Below are 21,034 nucleotides of genomic sequence, written 5' to 3'. Positions count from 1 at the left end.
CTACATGCAACAGAAATGTTTTTCTGTGTAATGATGGGCAGTATCATTCCCCCCCTAGTTGGGAACTACATATTTCTCAGTGCTTGTGTTGTTACGCAATCCGATACTTTCTTTGCCTAGAATACTGTTTGTTAGTCTGAAATATGATTATAAAGCCATTGAATAATTGCCCGCAGAACCTATAACGTATTTTCCTCATGTTTCATTCGCAGGTGAATATATCGTTATGACGGTTTACTTTCACCTCAGACGGAAGATGGGTTATTTTATGATTCAGACGTACATTCCATGTATTATGACAGTAATTCTTTCTCAAGTTTCATTCTGGATAAATAAGGAATCAGTTCCAGCTAGGACTGTATTCGGTAATTATAATCATTTCTTGGGTATTTTTGTCCACCTTACATTTTGATCATGGGAATAACCTTTAGATATCATCTCTAACAAAATATTAAACAGTAATATATCTGGCTGTGCTAAGTAAAGACTCACATAAGATTTCTTTTTTTTTTTTTTTGCGGTACGCGGGCCTCTCACTGCTGTGGCCTCTCCCGCTGCGGAGCACAGGCTCCAGACGTGCAGGCTCCGGACACTCAGGCTCAGCGGCCATGGCTCACGGGCCCAGCCGCTCCACGGCATGTGGGATCCTCCCGGAACGGGGCACGAACCCTTGTCCCCTGCATCGGCAGGCAGACTCCCAACCACTGCGCCACCAGGGAAGCCCCTAAGGTTTCATTTTTATCAGCCAATACAAAGTAATAAAGCTTGAGAGGATATGGGCAGTCCATCCAATCCCTTCCTTTGGGGCTCCACCAGATTTCCTTTATTGAGAACTGGCAGGTGAAGACCAAGTGTGAATCTGAATATAATTTAACTTTGGGTGATGTTCTTGGGTTCCTAGCTTAATACTGTGTGATTGAATTAAAAATCATATCTATGTGTTGAAATGAAATGCATTGGGAGCTTAAAATAAAACAAAAGTCATGGATGAATGAATATGAAAACCTTAGAATAATTTGCCTTTTAATGAAGAGGAACAAAAGGCAAATGGTTTAAATGCATGGAATTGGAAGTATTATATGCTTAGTTTATTAGCTTATTGTTATATTCTACCTACATCTTTTTTTTCAGAATACTACACATTTTATTCTTTTTGTTTTTACAGTGGCTTCCTATATATCATATTCTTAACCATATGAGGTCCAGAACACCTGAGTTTTCAATTTTTGTAGCTGAAAATAAGCCTTTTGCTTATCAGGCTTGCTTTTAAATATTAAAATTAGTTATAATGATATTTATTTAATTTAACATATCTCTCTATTCTTTTTCTATTGATTGTGAGTGGCAAAAGCATTCAGTTATGGGATGAAAATGATCAGAATTGCTCTGGAATGGAGGTATAATCCTCACAAGAGATGCCAATTTCCCTTTGCTTTTTCTACTTGGTAGAAAGCCAAATAGAAGCCATGGTATAATATCCCTCATCACACAATAGCTGAAGGGATGCTGGTGAGAAGGAACTGGAGAGAATGGGAACTTCTCATCCCACCCCTGATCCATTTAGAGAACTTCTGATATAAGGGCATCTTAGTGTTCTCAGTGGACCTGAATGTGGGGTGTTGGCCATGGACACCCTCCCCCACCCCTTTAGGTTCACTCAAGAAGGTTTTGGAATCCTACCAGGGATACTCTTAGAGGAGGGTCAGTGCTGAGGGTAGGGTGTGACCTCACGAAGGCAGTGAACAGGTGTTATGGTACTACCTACTTTGTAGAGTTGCGAGGGTTCATTGCAAGTGTTGAGTAAATTTTAGCTAGGTGTGAAAATGAAAGAGGAAAAAACACATCTAAGCTTTGGACTCCAATAGGTCAGGTTTTAAAACCCACATCTGCCACTTATTTTCTCCATCCATAAAACTGTGATAACACATCTCTCCTTCACAGACTAGTAAAGATTTAGAATTATGTGCAGTACTCATTACAGGGTATATGGAGCACTTAGCACATATTAGTTACTCTTTACCATATGCTCTATTGCGTAGGGGAGATTTATTTTGTTATGACCTGATTTCCTTGATTATTAACTGTTTTTAAAAGAAAATATGCATTATTATGTAATGCCAGACACTCTGCTAAATTCTTTTTTTTTAAAATGAAATACAGTTTATTTGCAGTGTTAGTTTCAGGTGTACAGCAAAGTGACTCAGTCATATATATATATTCACATATATGTATATTCTTTTTCATATTCTTTTCCCTCCGAGGTTATTACAAAATATTGAGTATTGTTCCTTGTGCTATAAGTAGGACCTTGTTTTTTATGTTATATATAGTAGCGTGTATATATTAATCCCAAACTCCTAATTTATTCCTCCCCCCACTTTCCTCTTTGGTAACCATAAGTTTCTTTTCTATATCTGTGAGTCTGTTTCTGTTTTGTAAATAAGTTCATTTGTGTCATTGCTTACTCCACATGTAACTGATATCCAATGATATTTTTCTTTCTCTGTCTGGCTTACTTCACTTAGTATGATAATCTCTAGGTCCATCCATGTTGCCGACAAGGGATTAATCTGCTAAATGTTTGATGTCCATTCTCTCATTGAGTGCAGTGAGAGAATGATTAACCTTGGGTCTACACATCATGTCCAGAGGCAGCCTGACTGGGCAGGAGGTATCTGCTGAGGCTGAGAACCAGATCAAAGTCCCTTAACTTTTCCTCGTACAAAAAATAGTAATATTTCAGGAACTGTCATCATTGAAAATAAAAATAAAATTACTTTTACACATATACCATCTTTTTTCTATGTTCCTAAATAATTTCTAGAACAGATAATATTGACCCATTAATGATGCCTTTGATTAAGAGGTAGTCATGTCAAAAGTGCAGACTCTGGAGCGAGACAAAAGTTGTAACCCCAAAGTCTACCACTTATTAGCTGTGAACCTTCAGTGAGTTATTTCTGCCTGTTTCCTCATGTGTTACAACAGGATACATTGTTGCTACTACATAGGGTTGCTAGGAGGATTCAATTAATTAATTTGTTTTTGTTTTTTTTTGTTTATTTTGGGATTTTTGCTTTTTAAAAAATTTTTATTTATTTTTGGCTGTGTTGGGTCTTTGTTGCTGCGCACGGGCTTTCTCTAGTTGTGGTGAGCTGGGGCTACTCTTCGTTGTGGTGCTCAGGCTTCTCAATGTGTTGGCTTCTCTTGTTGTGGAGCACGAGCTCTAGGCGCCCGGGCTTCAGTAGTTGCGGTGCATGGGCTCAGTAGTTGTGGCGTGTGGGCTCTAATGCATGCGGACTTCAGTAGCTGTGGCTCGCAGGCTCTAGAGCACAGGCTCAGTAGTTGTGGCACACGGGCTTAGTTGCTCCATGGCGTGTGGGATCTTCCCGGACCAGGGATTGAATCCGTGCCCCCTGCATTGGCAGGCGGATTCTTAACCACTGTGCCACCAGGGAAGCCCTCAATGAGTAAATTTGGATAAAGCCCTTGGAACAATGCCTACCACACAGTAAATACTATTTTTAGTGTCATTGATTACTGTGACAGCTCACGCTGCCATCTCCCTCATTTGAGAATCACTACTTGATACTATAATGTGAATGTTCTCCATATTTTCTAGTTATTGTGATTGGTTGATAAGCTTTGAATGCTTTCTTGGTTCATTATAAACTCATAGCCATTGTTTTGTCCCATTTGTCCGCAAATAATAGAAATTTCCAGTGGTGTGGGGAGAGATAGCATTGATTATATATTATATTGCCCACCCAACATTTCCTATCCAGATAAGATACTGTAAGGAAATTAAGTAGCATGTGGTAAGGATACCGGTAACACTAATAATAATGATGATAAGATTTGCCATGTACTGATAGGGGTCATCTCATTTAATCTTCACGATAACTCAGCAAGGTAGGCATTATTAATTTCATATGGCTAAGGATATAGACTCAAAGAGATTAAGAAACTTGTATAAAGTCATATATTTAAGCGATAGACCCAAGACAATTTCTGCCTAACTTTGAGAACTCTCCCATTTCTACTCTGCCTTTCTTTCTTTACAGGGGGTCTGGGGACATGGGGGCTTGTGGAGAATTCCAGAGCAGCTGAGTGAAATTGTATGGCTGTGTGCTGAGGATACTTTGTGGGTAGCTTTTTCCATTGGTTTCCTTCTGATTGTGCTCATGTACCAAGATACTGGTTTTGATTGACCAGGGAAATTATGCCCAATAATTAAGTCTTCTAAGTCCTAAGATGTGTCAGAATGGTAATTATTAAATTGTTTATTGATGCTTTCGATGGTATTTTTTAAGGAAGTTAAGTTTTAAGTATTTGCGGGCACGTAAGCACTCTTTCATTTGAGATTCAGGTAAAAAAATTAATTCTGGTCTAGTATTTATCTTTCCAAATTCTCATTTTCCTCTTCACCCAAGGAGAGAATTTTCTGGATCAGGGGTGTCTTTCAAGATCATGCAAAAACAAAACCAAAAAAAAAAATCAGTGTAAATATGAGGAGTAGAGTGTGCTGAATTCTCTGGCAAGGGCTTTTATCTCTAAAGTTGTGTGCCTCTAAGTTTTCTGATTATTCCAGTATAGTAAAACATGAAATCTGAGTAAATGCCAGCTGGCATGTGTACATCATTACTAGTTCATTCTCTAGGAGTGGCTATAGCCAAAAATGCACTCTTGTGTACAGTCTTAGCCTACTCGTACATGTCCTCTTCCAGCTTCTGGGCCAACCAATATGGTGCATATTCAGCACTCTAAAAACAGGAACTGGCGTCAATACTTGAACGTGTCAAAAAAATTCCATGGTTATTAAAGTGCTTTCACGGTAGATGTGGTAACGGATGTACTATCTTCCTCGATGCAGAGGAAGCATGGCTTCTTATCTGAAAAGTTGGCATCTGTTTGCTATTGTGTTGGTGTTTATTTAACCAAATGTTCCACCTAAAAACAGGTGTAATAAGCCCATTCCTGTTGTGCTAGTGCTTTCTTAAATTTGAACTCCAGGCAGAGAAACGTTTTAATGTCTAAAGGGATGGCAACTTCAAACACTCAGCCAATTGTTTATGCCAGTTACTTTCCTAATTTTGCCAACAGTCATAAAATAGGAGCCATAATATCTGAAGGGTCTTTCTACAAACTTTAGAATCAAGTTTACCCTAGACAATGAAAGAGAGATGGAAAGCGGCCACATATCCAATGTTTTTGTGTAGATGTCCATACGTTATTTAACATATTCATAAACCTGGTGATCCACCCTCATTAACATTCAGAAAGTAATTTTTGGATTCATGGCTCAATAATTGAATTAATACTCTGCTTACTTGGCATTAATAATGGAATTTCTTCTCATACTGCAGGAGAAGACGAAGACCACTACTTCTGGTCCTCAGGAGAAATCATTCTATTACCAAAAAAATATTCACAGCAACATGGAGAATCTTAAGTTGCTTATATTTGAGTTTCAGTTTCCTTTTTGATTATCACAGTATGGTCACTGTGAAATTTTCTGATTTCTGAGCAGTATTCTTATTTACACTGCACTGTTCATTTTTTATTTTCAAGTGCTTTCAGCACAATTTCTATGCTATTAGAGGAAACATGCTTAATAAAGTTGTAGAACATTTTTGAATTCTTAATAGGCCATTAAACTTAAGTTGTTATGAATAAGAAGAAAAACCTTGATATATCTTTAAATTTTGTAGCTAAAATTTTTCAGAATTAATTTAGGGTTTATTCACATATCTCACAATGAGCATGGGAATGGTGCCATTTTCCTGAGATTTAAAGTAGAGACCTAAAAGTCCTGAGGTCTCTTTTCGAAACAAAGTCTACTAAATTCACAAGATTGCATTTTCATAGGCATTTAGGTATTTATATATTTGACTGAAAAAACACATTTTAAAATCTGTTTTTGACTAATGAAATGCTAAAAATAGCATGAAAAATTTTTTAAAGGGAATACAACCAAATTCTCAACTTTCTTCCTCTGTATAGTTTATGGAATGTTTTTGAAAGATCCATAGCTCAGAAGCTACACAGTTGATCTAGTTTTTCATGTTCTAAACATTGACAATTCAGAAGGGACTAGAAAGAAAATAGATTGATGAAGAGCTGAAAAATGTATTTTTATTTACAGTGCATTTATCATGTGCTTGGCACTACGTGAAATAAGGTAAATCCTGAAGCAGTGTTAGACATTCTGCCCTTAAGAAGTCTATGCTCAATCAAGTAGTGGAAACAAAGCTCACTCAAATGGAACAATTAGGGAACAATACAAGGCAGAACATAATTAAGTGCTGAGTTGAGAGGACAGTATTATTTCTCCCTACATCAGAATATTATTATTCTTTTATTATTGCATGGGACTCACTATTTTTTCAGTTTAACATGTGTTATTTGGCTTTCAGCTATGGATTGGCATGGACTGGATATAGTTTATGCCTTCATCATTGTTATTGTTGTCATCATCACCATCCCCAAACACCTGGGTGTGTCAATTCAAGAGATTTCCTAGGCATTACATAGAATGAGTTTAAATGGATATGGTAAATCTCCATGTAAATTTCCAAGCTTAACTGCATAACATGGATTAGATACACAGAGAGGCAAAGATTCAGAAAGGGACAATTGTGCAAATATTAGCATCCCTACGTAATGCATTTCTCTACAGTTTCAGTGGCAAGAGGAATTCTTCCATTGAGAATGGGGACTGACTTTTTTCCCAGGCTGAGGAGAAGCCTTTTCTGGAGATGATATGCTTCAGAAGCCTATTGATGCGTGAGAAGTACCTCTATTCTTGTTGCCAATATTTTCCTGCCAACCACAAACTGATGGGCAGTAGATGCCCAATATTTTTAAAGCCAAATTATTCTAGAAGTCTATTTCTCAGGAGTATACCTATGTTGTTTTATATAAATTAAGCTATTTTACAACTAGTAAATTTATTATTTTAATTCAATAAGTAATATTCAGGTAAAGACTATAAATACATATAACTTGTGCTTTTTCTGATAGAGATTCTCAACAGCAGTGGGCCATGCCTACCCCAGGAATTCTGATGCTTCAATTTTCATTGCTACCATCTTCCCACTCCTGGTTGAGAGTCAGTGCTTCAATGAGTCACACTTTCTGTTAGGTGTGTGTTGAGTTTCTCAGGTACATTGGCCCAGGTACTAACATGAACCCAGTATATGTTAGGTGCCTTACATACTTTTAATCTTCATTGTAAACCCAATAAGTGGGTATCAAATGAAACCAGTGAGTTTTCCTAACTTAATCCAACTCACACTGAGCCAGTGATTAGAAGAGCCAGGATTTGAACCATCTCTGTCTCTCACTCCAAAGCCTGTGCTAATTTCACTGAACCACTATGACTGGAATCTTACATCAAAGATGGTTTGGTTTGAGTTATTGTAAACTTTGTTACCCTCACCCCACCAAATTTCCAGGTCTTTTTGTTTGTCTTTATGCATTGAAGTAACCATAAAGTATTTTGTCTCTTTGCTCTTTTGCTTTGAAGGAATAACCACCGTGCTCACCATGACCACACTGAGCATCAGTGCACGGCATTCTTTGCCCAAAGTGTCCTATGCGACTGCCATGGATTGGTTCATAGCTGTCTGCTTTGCTTTTGTGTTTTCGGCCCTTATTGAGTTTGCTGCTGTCAACTACTTTACCAATGTTCAAATGGCAAAAGCCAAAAGGAAGACATCAAAAGCCCCCCAGGAAATTCCAGCTGCTCCAGTGCTGAGAGAAAAGCATCCTGAAGCACCTCTGCAGGTATTTGACTTAATATGCTTTAAGATTTCAGCATCTCGGTCAAATTTGCATTGCCGGGGAAAAGCTAAGAAGTTGAAGATCCCAATGACAATCTGTAAGTCATTTAAAAATCCAGAAAAATATTAAAGGATAATCATGCATTTGTACTTTAAAATTGTGATTAGTGGCTTAAAAGTTAAACAGCTCTGCGGAGTGGCTGGGCCCGTGAGCCATGGCCACTGGGCCTGCGCGTCCGGAGCCTGTGCTCCGCAACGGGAGAGGCCGCAACAGTGAGAGGCCCGCGTACCGAAAAAAAAAAAGTTAAACAGCTCTGGATGAGCTTGAGGTACACAGCTAGTTGTTTGAAAGTTCTTTTCAGGATTAAAAAATTTTTATAGAGAGGGGCAAAATCTTATGTATGCGCTTAAAAGAAACCTGTGGATACCCTTAAGTGGGTTGGAAAGGCATCTCAGTAGAGTTCATTGAACAAAGTAAAGCAGCAGTTCTTAACATAGCTCCACATGAGAACGATCCCATGGGGCTGTGCCCTTGTATGGAAGAAGAAAACAAAACCAATAAATAAAAACACCCGGGCTTCCCTGGTGGCACAGTGGTTGAGAGTCCGCCTGCCGATGCAGGGGACATGGGTTCGTGCCCCGGTCCGGGAGGATCCCGCATGCCGCGGAGCGGTTGGGCCCGTGAGCCATGGCCGCTGAGCCTGCGCGTCCGGAGCCTGTGCTCTACAACGGGAGAGGCCGCAACAGTGAGAGGCCCGCGTACCACAAAAAAAAAAAAAAAAAAAGACACATAATTGTAGGTTATGCACATCCAAGACTGAGAATTCTTGTCCTAAAGAGACATATCTAAAAGGATATGAAAGCCTAATAAGAGCTACTGTAATTTACATTGGACACATAAGTGATTCTGTGATTAAAAAAATTAAAGTGACTTTTTCCTCAAGGAGGCCAGTTGTACAAAACTAGCAAGATCCTCATGAAAATGAGAAAGCTAACAGCCATCCCCTCCTCCCTCTCCTCCTCTTCCTCTGATACTCTGCTCTCTCTCTGTCTCTTTTTCTCACTCTACTTGGCTTCCTCCTTGAATCAACAAAATGTCAGTGGTCACATGCACAACCTTATTGCGGTTACCACAAATGGTAGTCTAAAGCTCCTTTTGTCTACATGTGCCCAAATCAAAATATATGTAAATCATCAACTTTATTCTCTATAGGTGATAACTCATTCCCTTAATTATTCATACATGCATTCATTCTTTTTCTTCACTCATTTAACAAACATACATTTAGTACCAACTATGAGCCAGACACTGTTTCTGGTCTGAAAAGCAAGGGTATACAAAGCCCCCTGACAAATATCTTACTCTATATAACTTATCTTTCAGTGTGTAGGGAGACAGACAATTTAAAAACATATATAGTAAAACACTTAGGTGTGTTAGATGGTGATAGTGCTATGACAGTGCTGAAGCACCAAAGTGGGAAGAAAGTGCTGGGGCCTTGTGATAGGGGTGGGATTCAGTTCAGAGACCAGGCAGGCAGGGAAATCCTGCCATAGAAGATGACAGTAGAACAATTAGGTTAGGGATTTAACCTGGCAAGGATTAACTGTTAAGGCTCCTACAGTTTATAGCTCTCCTCCCACAGGGCTCTGGACACTGGTTCTCTAAGAATGGCATGTGAGCAGATGGGAAGATTATTGTCCTTCCATTAAGTAAGTTTGGATAGCTTACATTTTCCTCTAAAGGAATCAGTTTCAACAAGATTTTCAAAATTATTAGAATGAATTTTGTATACTATTTTCAGTCAAAAAAAAACCCCCTGATTATCTACAGTTTTATCCCCTTTCCAGTTCCCCATAGGTAATTTTATGCCCTTTCTGCCTTTTACTGTTGTTTCATTTGCTTTGCTTTGTTGTGTTGAGGCCTTGGTAGAAGAATTCTATTTACTCTCCCTTTAAAAAAATTATCTTGTATTTACTTGTTTACTTTACTTTTTTTTCTAATTACTGACAAGATTTATTTTAATTTCATCTTTCTGCAAGTTAATGTTGTTACTCTTTTTTAGCTTCTTGAGTTTAATTCTTATTAATTTATTTTCACTGTTTCTTATAATAATAAAGTTTCCTTTATTGCAATGAGATTTGCTTTGCATATAGCGTTAGCCAATTCATGACTTTTGATACGTTATATTATTGTAATTATTTGCTAAGTATTCTGCAGTTATGCTGCTATTTTTCTCTACAAGCTCAGAATTACTTGGAAGATAATGTTAAAGTTTCCAAATGGGATTTTGTTTATTTGTCTCCATTGTATTTTTCGTTGTATCACTTTATGTTCAGAAACGTTACTTGTACAGATTTGAATGTTGTTGATATTTTCATTGTGCCCTGAGTTATGCTAAAAGCTTATAAATGTTTGATGGAAATTTAAAGGAGTTGACTGTTAGTTATTAAATTAATTTTACCTAAAACATTTTTATTTCACCCTCTTAATAAGTCACTTCTTGATCTTTCAAATACCAAGAAAGTTATGAAAAATTCTCCCACAAATATTATGAGATTGTGTTAGTGCGTTTTAACTATTTTTGTTTTATGTGTTTTGATGCTTCGATATTCAACATGTAAAGATTTATAACAGCTCTATTTTCATATCACTCTATTAATTTAATCATAAAATAACCTTTTTGGGGAGGTTCCATATAATGCCTCTTGAATTCTATTTGATCTGATTTTATTATTTTTTTTTATTCTTTCTTAATATTAACTTTTGTAGTATATTTTTATTGCTAAATTTTCCTATTTTTTCTTTTCTCATGTACTTTGGAAGCTATATACCATATTATTATATAACCAGTGGTTATCTTTAAGCTTTAAAATGACATATTGTAACTTATGATTTTCTAATAGTGTTGAAATTATAACATATACTGACTCTTCCATGTAGCTGTTAACTCCCTCCAACCCCAGGATTGCTCAAGTCTAAAGAGTCTGCATTTGGAAATATTTTATATATAAATTTTTTTTCTGTTTATAATGAGTTGATGTAGTTCGCTTTTCATTTTTGCAAGGTGATGAGGCTCCTTGCGCTAGTGTTATAATAGTATAAATACTTGAAAGTACCCCTTAATCAGCGAAAGACCATTCTGCAGAATTTCCAAAGGTGGGACGAGAACTAATAGTTCCTTGAAACATATCTCTTGACTACTACAGCATCACTGGTGAGTGGTAGGTTGAGTACATCCAGTTGGCTAAGTCCACTCTTGGCAGCATGGGCCACATGCTGTGTGCAAATGGCATAATCAAGATTAAGAAGATGAAATTTGTTTGTGAAGGGCATAGAGTCATAGTATTTAAGGGTTGAGAAGTTTATAATAAATCTCATCAAAATATTCATCATATGTTTCATGTCCTGTGTGGTATGTAACCATATATGTATCATAACAGATTGCCACAGCAGCTTCCTGAAGAATATCTATGTTCTAAGGACAGTGATTAATGGGTTGGCCCACACATCCTCCAGAGTACATCTTGCTGCCAGAGCACAGCTGGCTTTGGAGCGTCAGTTGTCATTGAATAGTTCAACTTTGAAGGTTGAGAACACATTAAAATTGAGGAAGGGAGAGAGAAAGAGAGAAAAAATATATATATATAGATAAATAGGGAGAAGGAAATCAAGATCGGGAAACAGTGTGTTAAGAGCAAAATTTTAAAACGTTACTGGAAGGAAATATTCTAGTAATCTTACGAAGTTTGGAGTTTCAGTAGAGATTCTAATCAAACAGCTAAGATTTGCTTATTCTAATATGTGTTCCAACGTGTATGGCTATTTGCTGATTTGAATGATGCTGCTTTGTTTAAACTGTGTTTAAACTCCTCATTTGAAATCGCCTTCAGTCTACACAATACTTGATAATTCAATAGTCCTTTGGGTTAGCTCGCTAGTGGTTTGATTCATTGTCACCATATGTGACCTATGGACTGTTAATGGCCTGGCAGAGGTTCATGGTGACCATTTTTATTTCTTGGGAATTGGAAAGCTTATGGTTCATGGAATATTCATGAAGGAAGGAGAAATAGGCCAACTGGAAGACTCTAAGAGCAGCTATGGGCAGCTTGGGTATGTCTTTAGGCATCTCAGGAGGCAAAGCAGCTGTTTTGCTTCTGCGCAACATCACCATAATTCTGCCTTTGACTCTGTCCTTCCAATATTGAAGTTGAGCTCTATTCTCGTGGTTCTATCCTTCCAAACCCTTACTACTTCTTAGAGTACCTGCTTGCTCACTGACTCAGGTGATTTGGATTAATGGGATGATTTGGAAAATAAATAACTATAAAATAAAACATGGAGATTTCTTAATAAAATCATACTTAAAACTTACTTGAAAATATATTCTGTAGCCCTTGTTCAGTCAGAAAGTATACATTAATGTATGTATGTTGTACGTTGTGAAAAAATCCAATGATATAATGACTAAAATTACTTGGACTTTTAAATTGTGTCAGGTACTATGTGATATGCTTCACATGTGCTACTTAATTTCAAGCTCACAATAACTATTTTATAGATGAAGAAACTGAGTCTTTTCTTTAATATCTTTATTGGAGTATAATTGCTTTACAATGGTGTGTTAGTTTCTGCTTTATAACAAAGTGAATCAGCTATACATATACATATATCTCCATATCTCCTCCCTCTTGTGTCTCCCTCCCACCCTCTCCTCTAAGTCTTGAAGTTGTTAAGTGATGTAATCAAGGTAACACAACTAGAAATGGTAGACCAAATAGAATAGAGAAGAGCAGTGAAGCACGTTTAATGAAGAAGCTAATTAGTTCGCGTTTAGACACGTGGAAATTTCCAGAGTGGGACATTTTCTTCTATCCCATGATAACGATGACATACTTTTTTCGAACTACAAGTGCGTATTTCTCCACTGTGCACCTTTCCTTTCCCATCTACCTAATTTCTTTGTCTATTTCCATTTTACTGAACTATTCTTCATAGACTTCTCAATATTAAAGCGTTCATAGATTCTTACAAGGGTATTTGTAAAATTAAGGAGCTATTTGCTCTGCTTAGAGTCTTTAAGAAAAAGATGATACAAAAAAGAATATATAAATAATTCAAGATACACCTTGGATTCAGTAATTCAGCTGTACTCATGAGAATCTCCTTCTTTACTATCCATTCTTCAAAGTCAAACTCTAGCCCTATTTCCCAGATGAGGATCATTTTGATAGAACTTAAGGATGCCAAGGATATGGTGTCAAGTATCCACATCTACAAAATAATAATAGAATCTGCCAGAAAGACTGATAATGAAGATTAAATTACATCCTGCATGTAAAGTACATGGTACAGTGCTTAGTACCCAGTAAATAATAGCTGTGATTATTATTTTATCAAAGTACAGCTGATTTACTATATTATATTAGTTTCATTTGTACAAAGTGATTGAATATTTTTATAGATTATACTCCATTTAAAGTTATTATAATATAATGGCTATATTCCCTGTTTTGTACAATATATCCTTGTAGCTTACTTATTTTATACGTAGTAGTTTGTATCTCTTAATCCCCTACCCTCATCTTGCCCCTCGCTGCTTCCCTCTCCCTACTGGTAACCACTAGTTTGTTCTCTATACCTGTGAGTCTGTTTCTATTTTGTTCTATTCATTCATTTGTTTTTATTTTTAATATTTATTTTATTTATTTATTTTCCTTATTTTTTTTGGCTGCATTGGGTCTTAGTTGTGGCACATGGGATCTTTGTTGAGGCATGCAGGATCTTTTCATTAAGGCGCACGGTCTGCTCGGGTTTCTCTCTAGCTGTGGCGCACACGCTCCAGGGCGCATGGGTTCTGTAGTTTGCGGCATGCTGGCTCTCTTATTGAGGCGTGTGAGCTCAATAGTTTTGGCGCACATGGGCTTAGTTGCCCCGTAGCATGTGGGATCTTAGTTCCCTGACCAGTGATCGAATCCGCGTCCCCTGCATTGGAAGGTGGATTCTTTACCACTGGACCACCAGGGAAGTCCCTCATTCATTTTTTTTATATTTTAGATTCCACATATAAGTGATAACATAAAGTTTTGTCTTTCTCTGTATGACTTATTTCACTAAGCATAATACCCTCCAGATCCATCCGTGTTGCTGCAAATGGCAACATTCTTTCTATGGGTAAGTAGTATTTCATTGTATATGTATGCCACATCTTTTTAATCCATTCATCTATTGATGGACACATAGGTTGCTTCCCTATTGTGGCAACTGTAAATAGAGCTGCTATGAATGTTGGGGTGCGTGTATCTTTTCAAATTAGTGTTTTTGTTTTTTTTGGAAATATACTCAGGAGCGGAATTGCTGGATCATATGGTAACTGTTTTTAGTTTTTTGAGGAACCTCCATACTGGCTGCACCAATTTATATTCCCACCGACAGTGTACAGGGTTCCCTTTTCTCCACACCCTCTTCAGCATTTGTTATTTGTGGTCTTTTTTTTTTTTTTGCGGTATGCAGGCCTCTCACTGTTGTGGCCTCTCCCGTTGCGGAGCACAGGCTCCAGACGCGCAGGCCCAGCGGCCATGGCTCACGGGCCCAGCCGCTCTGCTGCATGTGGGATCCTCCCAGACTGGGGCACGAACCCGTGTCCCCCACATTGGCAGGCGGACTCTCAACCACTGCGCCACCAGGAAAGCCCTTTGTGGTCTTTTTGATGATAGCCATCTGACAAGTGTGAGGTGATATCTCATTGTGGTTTTGATTTGCATTTCCGTGATGATTACTGTAGCTGGGATTATTATTATCCTTTATTTCCTTAAGCATCTTCAACATTTAAAGTTTGCATCACATAATTTATCACTTATAATAACCTGAAGTATTTTGCATAAATTGTTTCATATGTGATTGCCCTATTTACCTACCTAGATGGTGAGCTTCTTAATAAAACTGGTTATGGCTTCATTCTGTCTTCCCATACAGCCCATAGCACAGTGTTCAATAGTCACAGTTGTTTATTATAATGGGCCGACTATAGGAATTGAACAATAGGAAATGTGGGGCCTCTAAAAACCAATATATTTATCAACAATTTCCAAAAACATTTGTATTTTATGTAAAATTCTTCTGTAAATGTGAACATCAGGTGGATGTTAAGTAGTGAGCTAGAGCTGGGTCACTGTGAGGATTGTGAACAGCAGCTACTCATTCTGAGACACACTTGTCAGTGGTTGGACTTTGCTAGTGGACAACAACACGGAACAGAGGACGACACTTTGAAAAACAAAAGAAAGCAAAACAAAAAGCCTCTGTAAATCTACAAGTGCAGCTATGCATTATGAGAAAAGCATAGTTTGTTGTCCTTGGGTCATTTTAGTCACCTCACTTACACAGGTATCAGTGCCTTTGACACCAGTGTTAAATACAGTGATATCCCAGTAAATGGTAATACACAAGCTTCATTCCATTCTAACAGGCTCTACAAACTAGGTCAGTTTCAGATTTTCATTTCAATCATTCTCAAAACTCCTCTTAGAAATGCTGTGCTTTAAATAGTTTAAGCTAACATGCAAAAAACTTTCATTTTTCCATTTATCCTTATTTCTCTCATTTCTTAACTTTGTTTAAAATCTCTTTCCTTGGCAGTTTGAACAAGGACATGATGAAGTATTGTCAGTTCACTTGACATTTCAGTGTGCTGGTGACAGAAGTTTAATGACGTTCTTTGAACCATATAAATTGTACCTCCCGGAAGCCATACCTTTTTCAGTACAGAATGTTCTGTAGTTAGTAATGCTCTTTAGGCAATGAGTAATTGTTTAATTGCACAATTATTAAACTGGGTGATTTAAGTGTCAAGAATCTCAGAATTATGTTTCATTTCCAACCATATTTTTCATATGGTAGTTTTGTTATGTGTCATATGCTGATTCGTGAGAAGTCGTCATTTTGCTAAGGCAAGAGAGCAAATCTCAGGTAGTTAATTTAACAAGTGTTTACTGAGCAACTACTATGTACTAGTCACCATGCAAGGCACTGAGGATTCAAAGAAGACAAAACCTGGGCACTTAGTCTAGTGAAGGAGACAGGTTATTAATCTTGCAAGTGACTATATGTAGTATATAGAAGTATGGTCTGAAAATTGGTTTTAGAATACTTCAGGCATGCTTATAGCAGTATAATCTTACTCTCAAATATTCACTGCTACCTTAGACCTATGTGCTGAAATACAGATCTATATATCCAATTACATACTGGGAACCTATTTTATTTATGGCTACTTTTATGGAATACCTATCAAGTGACAGTAGGCTGGGAATACTCTGAGGGTAGTGGGGAAGTTGACATTCAACAATTAACTTCAAATAGTTAAATAATGATAAATGTGAAAAATGCTATGAAGGAGAGGTAGAGAGGGTCATGATAAATTATATCAGAAAGTTAATTTGAGACTTCAAATTAGCCTTTGAAATGCAAAAAGTGACAAGGTAAGGGATGTCATTCAAAATGACAAAGGGAGGAGAAACGATCAATTTTAGTAGCTTATTGAAGCAATATTGTGCATATCTTGGTAATTGTTGGTAATAACATCACACGGGAAGAAAAATGCCAACATTAGCATCATAATTGAATGGCTATTTTCTCCTCCAGAAGGGGAAATGCCATAATTTCAATGCTGCATCAGGAAGGCTTGATATATTGCTAGTGTTCAAGGAAGTAGTAAGGCATCTTGTAAACCTAGTATAACACAGTTTAAGAGTGTGTGGGTGTGTGATATAGATATAGATTAATAGTAAACTTGTCCATTTATTTTCATGTATTCTGTGTTTACAAATATGACAAAGGAAGAAGCTGTGAAGCGTATTTACATAGTACATAGATTGGGGGAGGTAGCTTGTCACCATCATTGTCATCACCATCATTGTTATTTATTTATCGTCTTCTACGTGCCATATATATATATATATATATATATATATATATATATATATGGTGCTAGTTGCTTTACATGTGTTATCTCTAATCTCCACAATACACCCTGAGCTGAGTTGTTGTGTTGTTATACACATAGTTTTATGGTTGAGAACACTGAGCCTTGGTGAAGTGTTTTGGACACTTTCAGATGCACTGTGCTGTCTCTCACCTAGAGAAAACAGGCAGGCATCGAGGGATTTTGTCTCTACTCTCAGTTTTCCAGTGTAGCTTTGATCACACAACCCAATATTTGAGTTTGAATTTCTCTGTTAGATGACAAAGTTAAGCAAGATTATATCCAAATTCCCTTCTAATTTAAAAACCTGTTACTACAAGCTCATCCATTATCTATAACTAATGCCATCTTGCTTTATACTCTTTTAACATATGCTTACTTTCATAAGAATGGATTCTAGTGAGGATGGTTCTTTTGGGGTTCACTGAGACAGGTCAAATTAAATATTCAGATTATTTTATGCTCACTTACACAGCAAAAATCCATACTGTTCCAACAGCAATAAGAGCATCAACTGATCCTGTGTTTAGTATGCACCAGAGAGTATTTTAAATATTTTACATATATTCACTTATATAATTGGCATAGCAATCCTGTCCCATTTTCATCCTGTTTTATAGATGACTAATTGAGGCACAGAGTGGCCTAAGTGATTTGTCCAATCACACACCTCCTAAGTAACTGAACCAAGATTTAAACCCAGATGGTCTGGCTCCAAAGTCTAGGTTTACAGCCCCTAGAAATTGCCACCCCTCCATTGTAACCTCATCCCACACTGCTGACCCTCTGCTGTGCCTACCCTCACACACTCACTCCCCAGCCCATTCATCATTTTTCTGGAGGTTGTCTTAATGTTCACATTGTTGAAAGTGTAAGACGTACTATAAAACTCTACCCCATTCATAAACAAGCCCTATCCCTTAGCTGGTGGTTCAGCTTACATAGAAGCCAAAATCTCAAAAAATTAGCCACACTCTCCAAATTTCTAGTTTTGCATAAAATATATGTGGATTTTCTCAAGGCTAAAAATCACCAATTGATTGAGGTCATTTTGACTGTAGACCAATCCATAGTTTTCCCAATTTTTTGACATTTTAAACATCTAAAAATGTTAAAAAGAATTTCTTTTATTTTTGTCTTGAAATAACTGATCTGACATGCATTAATATATTCAATCAACAATATTTATTTACAACATATGTTCAAAAGAATTCTGTTGTCAAGGTGGTGAGAAAAATTTTAAAGAATTTCAAAAGATAGTTTTTGCCCTAAATGAATTTATACTGTGTCAGGTGACAGTATATTGATGTAAATAATCAAGAGGAATAGGTATTCTGTAGGGACCAAGAGATGTAAAAAATGTGCTGAACTTTGGGAGGAGCTGGTAGGAGAACTCAGTCTGGCAGTGAGGTGTATTTTATTGATGGTCAGCAGACAAAGGAGAGTAGCAAGGAAATAAGCCAACTCATTACTATAAATATCATTAGTTTGGTTTGTGATTTTTATGGGCTAGCTTGAGGATCACTCTAGAATTGCTATACAATTCATAAACTTTTACCGCATTGTTGGAATTTTTATTCTCCATTTACTCTGTTCCTTCTCCAGCACACCTGGCACAAATTTGCTAAGAATCTAGCAGTTGCTCAAGAAACACCTGCTGATTGGTTTCATTCTTCCTATAACTGAGATAGATGCTCAGTTGTCAGGGATAGCAATATATGAAGGAACTGTACGTTTCCCCAGGTGAAATTTTTGTTATGAAAATTTTTTCTTAATGGTGTTTCGAATTATTATTAATTTGGTGATCTTTTTCTGTGTTAGCAATGTGAGTGGGCCAGCACTCCTTTTTAGAGGGGAAAAAAATTCGGTCAGCTTCAAAAATATACAGACACTTGAAACAAATCCCCTCAATGTTTAGCTATATTTTCCAGCAAGTTCTCTTCCCTAAGCTACTGAGTAAGATTATTCATTCCTTCTGGTTTATTTGGCTAAGCTGCCAATTTCCCTTTTGCTATTTTGAGGGGCTAATTTTCCCACAACATAATATACATCGCTAAATCTCCAGCTTTTCTCTCAGCCTCAGATAATTTAGAAGTTTCAAGATGCATCAGTTCGGGTATTACTTATTTCATTTAATTTAAATAAAATCAGAGGTTATTATGCATAAAAATGTCTTTGGCAGAAGGAGATTATTATGTGTTTTGGTCAATTTAAGGAGAGGGCATTTTCTACTCAGATTGTATGGCATGGTGTGTTTTTCTTAATATTTTCTAGTATCTCACCTTCCAGGAGATTCTTACCCTGCCTAACTCTGAATAATACATCATATTCTTTCACAATGTCTCTTTTGCGGCTTTTATTTGTGAGCCTGAATTTTCACATTCCTCTTGCTTAGCTATTCTGTAGGATTCTATTCTTTCTCCTTCATTAGCTCTTTCTTGAACTTTAATTTTTAAAATCTACTGTCTTCATATAGACAACTAGCATGGGCATTTCTTTAGTCTCTCCAGAGTCATGACTCCCTAATGATGTAGTCCAGTGAATTTAGCTTCTCTCTCAAACTCTGTCTTTTGGGAGTAGTTTGGCTAAAGCAGACTTTTTTACTTACTTTTACTTACTTTTTGTTTGGCTAATTGAAAACAATTGTAGGTTCCATAGTCAGAGAAAAGTCTGTCTTTAGGGAATTCAAAGAGGACAATGGGGGTGTGAAGATGAGGTTGGGGGTTAGTTTCCCTGTGAATGCTTTCTATTTTTTGCTTCCTTAAAAAGTTTTTACTAAGTCCAATCAGTTTAATGTAGATATCGAGGGGTCACTTGAAAGTAAAAAAATGTACCATGAAAATTTTAGATAAAGGGAGGGAGGTAGGGAATAAGAAGGACGCCCACCATTTAGCACATCTGCACTTTTTCTTTGGCCAGGTTGTTGGCATTTGAGGATTAACATTTCCAACATTTCTTGGCAAAAGGTGGTGAGAACTCTGTATCCAAAGAGCAGAAAGTCAACTTTTCATGTACAAAATGAGTGTATTATTGTCTCCAGCTTATCCAACTGTGAACACTTGTGTATATCTGGGATTATTAGTCTGTTGAACAGATTTTTATTTTAAAAGAAAGCAATTTGAAGAATACAAACTATAAGACCAATACTTAACACAGAGCCTGCCACCCAATAAATGCCCTTCCAATATTTGTTGACTGAGTCAATGAATAAAAGAATGAATGCAATGTGGTCTCTGTAAAATATTACTACTAATAATAATGACCGGAAAGAGAAGTCCTAGATGACAACAGTAACAGAGAAAACTCCCATAAACCCATTCCAGCACTGCGTTTTTATTTTTGAGGCCCACACAGAGCTGTGGGATTACTGAAGGAAATCTAGATAACTCTTTTATTAACCTGAACCCACCTGATTTCTTTGGAACTCTTCCCTAGGAAGGAACTGCTTATCCCTGCCTTTTCATTGTCTGTGCATTTGACTCTTAGTTTTGTTGTTTGGGTTATCTCTGTGTCTTAATATAGATGAGCTACTAGATGGGAGATGAGAGTCATGCTCAACTCTGCTGTTGAGGCTATATCTAGAAAACAAGAAAATGTTCTCTGGTTGCATGTGGAAAAAGGATCTAATCGATAGTCTTCTCAAAACTGGTTTGAATGGAGACGCTCTGGGAGGGGCATCCTGCTTGGAAGGTGAAAAAAAAGAAGCCTCTGTGGAGCTTGAAAGGTGCTTCCCTGGAAAGTGAGAGAGAGCTGGATAACCATTTAGTAACTTGCTAGTTAGACTGTCAGAGCAGATCCTTAACTGAAGAAATGTCGACAGCAGCCATGAGTGGACAGCTGGGCACTTGACCTTCCCTGGCTACCCCTTCCATGAAGCAATGAGCCTGTGATTTGTTTTGAGAAAAGCCAGGTTTTATTTGGTTGAACCATGTAAAAACACCATTTTTGCTGGTTAAAAACAATTTTTAGAAAGTCAAAACTGGTCTTTTGAAATGAAGATGAGGCCACGATCTGACTTGTGATTTCCTTTATCAGCTGCCTCTTTTTGACAGCAAAACAGGTAATTAGTAAGAAATTGTGCTAGTGATTATAGTGATTAGCATTTTAGACTTTATTAGTTAGTTTATCTGTTTTCAAGACAAAGATTGATTTTGGAGCTGAGAATGTCAAAACTTTGGAGCTGTACTCCTGGTGCCTGATGGGGGCACATCCTCTGTGGGCATCTTAATGCTCTCAGTAGGATTGTTTTGTTGGTTTGTTTAT

General features: G+C 37.1%; 1 protein-coding gene across 1 annotated transcript in view; it reads left to right on the top strand.

Annotated features, from left to right (window-relative positions):
• The window catches only part of GABRA4 (gamma-aminobutyric acid type A receptor subunit alpha4), a 64,908-nt gene that overhangs the window by 21,454 nt on the left and 22,420 nt on the right, over positions 1-21,034 (top strand). The window contains 2 exon segments of the mRNA XM_089911881.1: positions 213-365; positions 7,529-7,788. Of these exon segments, the coding sequence (XP_089768007.1) occupies positions 213-365; positions 7,529-7,788 (413 nt within the window).

Source organism: Delphinapterus leucas, chromosome 5 (assembly GCF_059928025.1).
Source record: "Delphinapterus leucas isolate spDelLeu-1000000601 "Yukka" chromosome 5, BTC_Dleu_Yukka2, whole genome shotgun sequence".
NCBI lineage: Eukaryota > Metazoa > Chordata > Mammalia > Artiodactyla > Monodontidae > Delphinapterus > Delphinapterus leucas.
The sequence above is the reverse complement of the archived record's forward strand: the minus strand, read 5'-3'. Positions and strand labels throughout refer to the sequence as shown.